Below are 8,041 nucleotides of genomic sequence, written 5' to 3'. Positions count from 1 at the left end.
CACCTGTAATCCCAGCACTTTGGGAGGCCAAGGCAGGCGGATCATGACGTCAGGAGTTTGAGACCAGCCTGGCCAACATGGTAAAATCCCATCTCTACTAAAAATACAAAAACTAGCTGGGCATGGTGGCAGGCGCCTGTAATCTCAGCTACTTGGGAGGCTGAGGCAGGAGAATCAATCGTTTGAACCCGGGAGGTGGAGGTTGCAGTGAGCTGAGATCGCACCATTGCGCACCAGCCTGGGCAACAGGGCAAGATTCCCTCTCAAAAAAAAAAAAAAAAAAAAAAAAAAGGAATATTCAAGGAATAGGAAGACAAAGTATAATGGAAAAGTAAATTAACAAAAAGGATTTAAAAAAACAAATCCCAATTGTCAGATAGTAGGCAGTGAACCAATGCTCTGAGTTTGTTCATCAATCTGTGGTAGAACTACAATTGTTTCCTAAAGGGTGGAAAGGCTTTGAATAAAAGTGGAGAAGTAGAGAGGGCACTCCCAGGACAGGTTTATTGCTTCTGCAAAGGCAAAGGGTCTGTCAAGTGTTAGGTGAGTGGGAACAAGTGGGAATAGTTCTGTTTGACTACATTTGAGGGTTTGAGAAAGGAAAGGGAGGGTAGTAGGGATGGAAGTGGGACTCACATACATTTAATGATAACTTCTTCAGTGCCAAGGACAGTTTTAGACCCTGAAAAGCAGAAAGCTTTGAATACTCAGGAGTTGAATTTGGGTCATTTCATCTCCTCTCTTAGCTGCTGTATGACCCTGTGCCATCCTACTTATGTTTCATTTTCCTATCTGCAAAAAGGGAGTAATTCTGGTTCCCTTGGGTTTTCTCCTAGTCATAAAAAATGAATGAGTTCGGTCACAGTACACAAACAAAAGGAAAATATGTAATATTTCGTAGGATAAATTCATAAAAGTTCTGGAGGATCTGGGCACTTTTATAAAGCAAGCACTGTAGAAAACTCTTAAAGGAAACATTTAAATTCACTAATGACGAGCTATAGGGGATCCTAATTTTTCCTTTAAATGGCAGGCAGGCACTTGAAAAAATTAAAATATAATGTAGTTAGCTTTCAATTACTTAGGCCACTAACAATTCAATTTATGGATTATATAGTATTTTAATTTACTCATTTCACACGTCGTTATCAACTCTACATGAAGTTTAAAACGACAAAGGATGCCAGTGGAGTTGGTCAGTGTTCCGGGTTATTTCCAAGGGAGGCAGAGGGTGGGGGGTTTCCTTTGAGACAAGACTTGGGGTTGGCCAATAATTGCTGGTATTGCCTTCCTGGTAATAACAGGCTGATGAAAAGGTGACTACAACGTGAAAACTGGTTAAATCAAGCGCCCTCTCCCACCCTCGTGTTAGATGAGGAATTTTCCGCCCTCACAGAAGGGGCTGAGGCAGCATCTGGCATCACAACACCAACATTTGCTTCGTGATTTCCTCTTTACCCGGCCCTTTGACACACATCCCTTCCCAGGAATCAGGATTCGCTGGTGCCTTTTTGCATTTCTAAAATGGGAATCCTGCGGCTGAGCTTTTAGCCGGCCGGAGCGACCGAGGGCTGCATCCCTTTCCCGCAGGAGCGGGGCTCCCGCCTCCAGTTCTGTTCCAGGCCTGACTCCTCCACTCCCCCCGTGACTCATGTCCTGCGGATCCTTCGCCCCCGACGCGCCCCCCAACACACAAACCCCCAGAATCCGCCCCCAGCCTACAGCGCGACGTCAGCCCGCCCCAGCCGACTTGGAGGTCTCGGGTCTGAGTCACACAGAAAGACCACCCTCGTCGGCATCCCCACACACAGTCCCACACCCGGCGCGCCGGCCTCCCCGCCTGACACACCAACGCCCGTCGTCTCCGCGCAACTTGTTATGCTCCGGCTCGAGCCCTTGACCCAAAAACCTCCGCGAAACAGAGAGCCGCAGAGCCGGCCTCGGGCGGCCTTTGATGGCTTTGTTATTGTTTGGGTTTGAATCGATACGCCCCTCCCCATCCTTCCTCCCTCGCGGCCCTACACCCAGCTCCCGCCTCCCCTCACGCCCCGCGCCCCTCCCCCTCCATTTTGGCGCCTTTTCCTTCCCGCCACGTCGTGGCGGCGTAGAGACCATTCTGACCGCGAGAGCGGGGCGGGGCGGGGGCGGGGCGCGCCGAGTTATGCAGATCAGTCGGCCCCTGGTTGGTGGAGACGCGCAGGCGGGGGCGGGGCCGGGGTGCGGCCACGGAGCGCGCGGGGCGGGGGCCGAGGGGAGTCGCCCCGTCCCGCCGCTTCCCCACCCCCTCTCCTCCCTCTGCCGGCCCGGCAGCCCTGCTCCCCGCCTTGGCCTCCCGGAGAGGCCCCGCCCCGTCCCCGCCCGCCGCGCCCTCCCCGCGCGCCCTCCCCGCCGGCGCGCTCCTCCCCTTTACTCCTGGCTGCGGGGCGAGCCGGGCGTCTGCTGCAGCGGCCGCGGTGGCGGAGGAGGCCCGAGAGGAGTCTGTGGCAGCGGCGGCGGCGGGACCCGCAGCGGCAGCAGCAGCAGCAGCAGCCACGAGCTTCCTGCCCCGCGGCGCTGCCGCACGAGCCCCACGAGCCGCTCACCCTGCCGCTCTCAGCGCTGCCCGACCCCGCTGGCGCGCCCTCCCGCCGCCAGTCCCGGCAGCGCCCTCAGTTGTCCTCCGACTCGCCCTCGGCCTTCCGCGCCAGCCGCAGCCACAGCCGCAACGCCACCCGCAGCCACAGCCACAGCCCAGGCATAGCCGTCGGCACAGCTCCGGCTCCTGCTGCAGCTCCTCGGGGCACCGTCCCTGCGCCGTCATCCTGGAGGTTGGGATGCTCTTGTCCAAAATCAACTCGCTTGCCCACCTGCGCGCCGCGCCCTGCAACGACCTGCACGCCACCAAGCTGGCGCCCGGTGAGAGCACCCTCCCGCCTCCGGCCGGGGGATGCGGGGCGGCGGCGGGATCTCCTGGGTGTGGAGCTGGCGGCTCGCGGGCCGGCACTGAGTCCCCGTGCCTCTCCCCCTTTCCTAGGCAAGGAGAAGGAGCCCCTGGAGTCGCAGTACCAGGTGGGCCCGCTATTGGGCAGCGGCGGCTTCGGCTCGGTCTACTCAGGCATCCGCGTCTCCGACAACTTGCCGGTGAGTGGGCGCCCCGCGGTGGGGAGGGCGCGCCGGGCGGGGGGCGCACGGGCGTGTATTAGCCCAGGCGAGGGGACCTGACGGAGACTCTGGGGCTTCCAGGTGGCCATCAAACACGTGGAGAAGGACCGGATTTCCGACTGGGGAGAGCTGGTGAGTGCCCTGCAGGAGCGACCCCCAGAATGAGTGGGTGGGGTGAGGGGCGCCCCCGACTCCCGCCGTAACGCGGCCCTCTCGCCCCTGCAGCCCAATGGCACCCGAGTGCCCATGGAAGTGGTCCTGCTGAAGAAGGTGAGCTCGGGCTTCTCCGGCGTCATTAGGCTCCTGGACTGGTTCGAGAGGCCCGACAGTTTCGTCCTGATCCTGGAGAGACCCGAGCCGGTGCAAGATCTCTTCGACTTTATCACGGAAAGGGGGGCTCTACAAGAGGAGCTGGCCCGCAGCTTCTTCTGGCAGGTGCTGGAGGCCGTGCGACACTGCCACAACTGCGGGGTGCTCCACCGCGACATCAAGGACGAAAACATCCTCATCGACCTCAATCGCGGCGAGCTCAAGCTCATCGACTTCGGGTCGGGGGCGCTGCTCAAGGACACCGTCTACACGGATTTCGATGGTGAGCCAGGCCCGGGAGGGAGCTGCCCAGGTGACTCGGCCCGGCCCAGCCCGGAGGCCTCGGCCAGTCTTCCGCGCCAGCCTTTTGTAAAGGTCATTGGGCCGCCTGGCTCGATGCTAGCCGGGGTGGGACGCAGGAGAGCCTCCCAGCGTAGTAAAGCCGGGGATTTTCAGCCAGCTGAACCTGTAATGTTTCTGGCATGATTTTATTCTTCAAGTGGAATTCAGTGAGTTCCAAGCTTTCCCGATGAATAAGAGGTTGTGGGCAACCGGCGGTAGCCCAGATTTTTCTAAAGTCTGACCCAGTTTCCCCGCCAGTAAAAGGATGGGGGCGGGGGAAGAGGTGGAAATTGATGCGGGTTTTGTAATTTTTGTTTTGTTTTATAAGGGAGTTAGTTTTCTGTATGGTAGTTTTAGAGCTGCAGTTCTTTCCTCCTTTCTGATCTAGGGAAGGTTAAGGAATAGGAACTATAGGAACTATTATTATTGGTGGCCTTTTTTTTTTTCTAGTGTTATGGGGTGAGAGAGTCAGGAATGAATGTTGTGAAATAAGATCTGTCGCTGGTTTGAAAATTAGTTGGGTGTCTCCGCAGAGAGGATGAAAACCTATCCTAGGGAGGGGCTTGGAGCGGGTTCTTTCAGAAAAGAAGAAATGGAGAGCCTGAGATCAAAGCTGCGGAGGGTGGGTCATCATTTGAGCGGCTTAACCTAACAAACGACAGCCTTTCAAAACTTGTGACTCGGGCTTGTGGTTTATGTTTATTTGCCCTTGGAGGACGCTGGGTTGGGCTGCATTTTTTGTATTTAACAGTTAATGGCTGGCCGGGTCCTCCCATGTTTTTTCCTTCAAGTCTTTGCTGCCCCCTGGTGAGCACCAGCGGCATGGCCCCTCCTATTTCTTTTACTATCCAAAGTTTGTAAACAGGAATCACGTGATCTGAAACCAACCCTGCAGCTCTGTCTACCTTTCCAGTCTAGGGAGGAAAGGGTGTGGGTGTCTGCTCCGGCGCGCGTCGGGTGGGGAGGAAGGCCTCCCAAAGGGCACCCTTGACTTAGGATGTTGTGCAAGCATCCTTGCTTGGATCCTGTCGGCCATGAGAATCTCACCTGGGCTGTGGTGAATGCAGCGTAAGGATGGATAGTCTATGGGATACCTTTCTTGGTTGTGCAGACATGCATCCCTTCATCCTTCCGCAGGCGGTCCTGCCTCACAGAGCCTCAGGTTTTGGATCTGCGGCCAGCTGTGTTTGTTTCTTGGAGCAGTTTGTAAAGAATTTGTTTATGGTTTGGGCTGGCAGAGAGGCAGGTAATGCTTTGGGTTGGAGAGATGCCATAAGCTGCGCCTCCACTCTCCTTAGCCCAGGGAGAAAAATGGAGTTCACCCAGTTCCTGAGAGAAGGGATTTTTTTTTTAAAAAAAGAAAGAGTCATAATATATTGTCTAGTTGCTTTGTGCTTATTTTTGCTAAAAGTGTGTTTTCTATTCCCTTGGCTCATAGGGACCCGAGTGTATAGCCCTCCAGAGTGGATCCGCTACCATCGCTACCATGGCAGGTCAGCGGCAGTCTGGTCCCTGGGGATCCTGCTGTATGATATGGTGTGTGGAGATATTCCTTTCGAGCATGACGAAGAGATCATCAGGGGCCAAGTTTTCTTCAGGCAGAGGGTCTCTTCAGGTAATTGATGGAAGCCCCTGGCCATGGGGTTATTGGTCTCCATGGGGCTATTAGTCTTCATGCGACAGTCTGAAATTCTGGAGAACTTCACTCTCCAGTAGATGCCCTGACCCTTGGCTTAGAATTGTAGGTGAGTGATTTACACTTGACAGCTGGCCTCATAAATCACATGGTTTGCACTTGAGCTTTCCTTAGGAGGTCAGAGGAACAGCATGTGTGAGCCTGTTAAGAAGAAAAGACAATCTGGCTTCCCCAGAAAGTTTTTTAAAGGTACCAACAGAAACCTGATAACTCCTGGCTGTTTTGCCAAAGAGTAAAAAGTTAAAAGCTCTTTTAGCATCTACTTTAAGTCAGTACTTCCAAATATTTTGGTACCAGTGACCTCACTGTGGGTGGTGTTCATGTTTGTAAGTTGGTAGGTGAGTTGAATCATCTCATCATGCTCAGTGGTGTCTCATCAAAATCTATTGTCATCATCCTTCCTATTTCTGGTGAGTGGGTGTTGTGGGAAAGGCCCCCACTATTGAAGTTTGAAAACCACAGGTTTAAGAGGAGAGTCTGTTTTTAGCTGAAAGCAGACTGAAGGACCCAGATATTAGTCAATACCTTCCCATTGAAGGGTACCCAGCACAGTGTTCTAGAAAGTGCTTGGCCTCCCTGGGACCCCAGACTTGTGGGCCTCTGAGAAGCAAATGGGGAAGACCTGCAGTGTAAAAACAAGTTGAGTCATTCATAACCTCTGTCTGTCCTCCTTTCTTGCAGAGTGTCAGCATCTCATTAGATGGTGCTTGGCCCTGAGACCATCAGATAGGCCAACCTTCGAAGAAATCCAGAACCATCCATGGATGCAAGATGTTCTCCTGCCCCAGGAAACTGCTGAGATCCACCTCCACAGCCTGTCGCCGGGGCCCAGCAAATAGCAGCCTTTCTGGCAGGTCCTCCCCTCTCTGTCAGATGCCCGAGGGAGGGGAAGCTTCTGTCTCCAGCTTCCCGAGTACCAGTGACACTTCTCGCCAAGCAGGACAGTGCTTGATACAGGAACAACATTTACAACTCATTCCAGACCCCAGGCCCCTGGAGGCTGCCTCTCAACAGTGGGGAAGAGAGACTCTCCAGGGGTCCTAGGCCTCAACTCCTCCCATAGATACTCTCTCCTTCTCATAGGTGTCCAGCATTGCTGGACTCTTGAAATATCCCGGGGGTGGGGGGTGGGGGTGGGTCAGAACCCTACCATGGAGCTGTTTCCTTATCACGAGTTCTGCTGAATGCCGCGATGGGTCAGGTAGGGGGGAAACAGGTTGGGATGGGATAGGACTAGCACCATTTTAAGTCCCTGTCACCTCTTCCGACTCTTCTGAGTGCCTTCTGTGGGGACTCCGGCTGTGCTGGGAGAAATACTTGAACTTGCCTCTTTTACCTGCTGCTTCTCCAAAAATCTGCCTGGGTTTGGTTCCCTAGTTTTCTCTCCCGTCCTCCCTCACCCCCTCCTTCATATGAAAGGTGCCATGGAAGAGGCTACAGGGCCAAACGCTGAGCCACCTGCCCTTTTTTCTGCCTCCTTTAGTAAAACTCCGAGTGAACTGGTCTTCCTTTTTGGTTTTTACTTAACTGTTTCAAAGCCAAGACCTCACACACACACAAAATGCACAAACAATGCAAATCAACAGAAAAGCTGTAAATGTGTGTACAGTTGGCATGGTAGTATACAAAAAGATTGTAGTTGATCTAATTTTTAAGAAATTTTGCCTTTAAGTTATTTTACCTGTTTTTGTTTCTTGTTTTGAAAGATGCGCATTCTAACCTGGAGGTCAATGTTATGTATTTATTTATTTATTTATTTGGTTCCCTTCCTGTTCCAAGCTTCCATAGCTGCTGCCCTAGTTTTCTTTCCTCCTTTCCTCCTCTGACTTGGGGACCTTTTGGGGGAGGGCTGCGACGCTTGCTCTGTTTGTGGGGTGACGGGACTCAGGCGGGACAGTGCTGCAGCTCCCTGACTTCTGTGGGGCCCCTCACCTACTTACCCAGGTGGGTCCGGGCTCCGTGGGTGGTGGGGAGGGGCGTTGCTGACTGTGTATATAGGATAATTATGAAAAGCAGTTCTGGATGGTGTGCCTTCCAGATCCTCTCTGGGGCTGTGTTTTGAGCAGCAGGTAGCCTGCTGGTTTTATCTGAGTGAAATACTGTACAGGGGAATAAAAGAGATCTTATTTTTTTTTTTTATACTTGGCGTTTTTTGAATAAAAATCTTTTGTCTTAACTCATGGCTTCCAATCGTTGTCTATGCAGAGGCATTGCTAACCTGCATTTATTGAGCATTTGGTAAGTGCCAAAGAATTGTAGGAGGAGAAAAATTTTCAGCCTAAATCTGGCTTCCTTCACCATTGGGATTTCTGGGATAGTCACCTTCCCGAAACGAATGTATGGTCGAGGGATAGGACCAGTATTATCAAGATTTGGGCAATATCTGGCATGGGGGGGCCTAATAAAATAACCTTTTCCAAATTAAAATTTTAAAGCTATGCAAATAGGATACATGGTGACAATTTTCAAGTGTTCAATAGCCATTTGTGGCTAGTGGCCACCTCACATAAGACATCATTGCAGAAGGTTCTATTGGACAGGGTTGATCTAGAG

At 52.9% G+C, this 8,041-nt stretch overlaps 1 protein-coding gene across 1 annotated transcript; it reads left to right on the top strand.

Moving 5' to 3' along the window:
* The first annotated feature begins 2,396 nt into the window (after nt 1–2,396).
* Nucleotides 2,397–7,664, top strand: PIM1 (Pim-1 proto-oncogene, serine/threonine kinase). Its single transcript, XM_023212693.2, has 6 exons — nt 2,397–2,895; nt 3,014–3,120; nt 3,223–3,273; nt 3,367–3,733; nt 5,231–5,407; nt 6,170–7,664. The coding sequence occupies exons 1-6, from the start codon at nt 2,814–2,816 to the stop codon at nt 6,325–6,327; spliced, it is 942 nt and encodes a 313-aa protein (XP_023068461.1). The 5' UTR covers nt 2,397–2,813; the 3' UTR covers nt 6,328–7,664.
* Nucleotides 7,665–8,041: the final 377 nt, after the last annotated feature.

This window comes from Piliocolobus tephrosceles, chromosome 5 (genome assembly GCF_002776525.5).
Source record: "Piliocolobus tephrosceles isolate RC106 chromosome 5, ASM277652v3, whole genome shotgun sequence".
Classification (NCBI taxonomy): domain Eukaryota; kingdom Metazoa; phylum Chordata; class Mammalia; order Primates; family Cercopithecidae; genus Piliocolobus; species Piliocolobus tephrosceles.
Note: the sequence above shows the minus strand (reverse complement) of the source record. Positions and strands in the feature narration are given on the sequence as shown.

What these genes read in the sequence shown, in the direction of transcription:
- PIM1 (XM_023212693.2), top strand. Translation starts at nt 2,814, where the DNA reads ATGCTCTTGTCCAAAATCAACTCGCTTGCCCACCTGCGCGCCGCGCCC. An exon ending in CGCCACCAAGCTGGCGCCCG is followed by an intron (nt 2,896 to 3,013) that starts GTGAGAGCACCC and finishes CCCCTTTCCTAG; the next exon opens with GCAAGGAGAAGGAGCCCCTG. An exon ending in CAGGCAGAGGGTCTCTTCAG is followed by an intron (nt 5,408 to 6,169) that starts GTAATTGATGGA and finishes CCTTTCTTGCAG; the next exon opens with AGTGTCAGCATCTCATTAGA.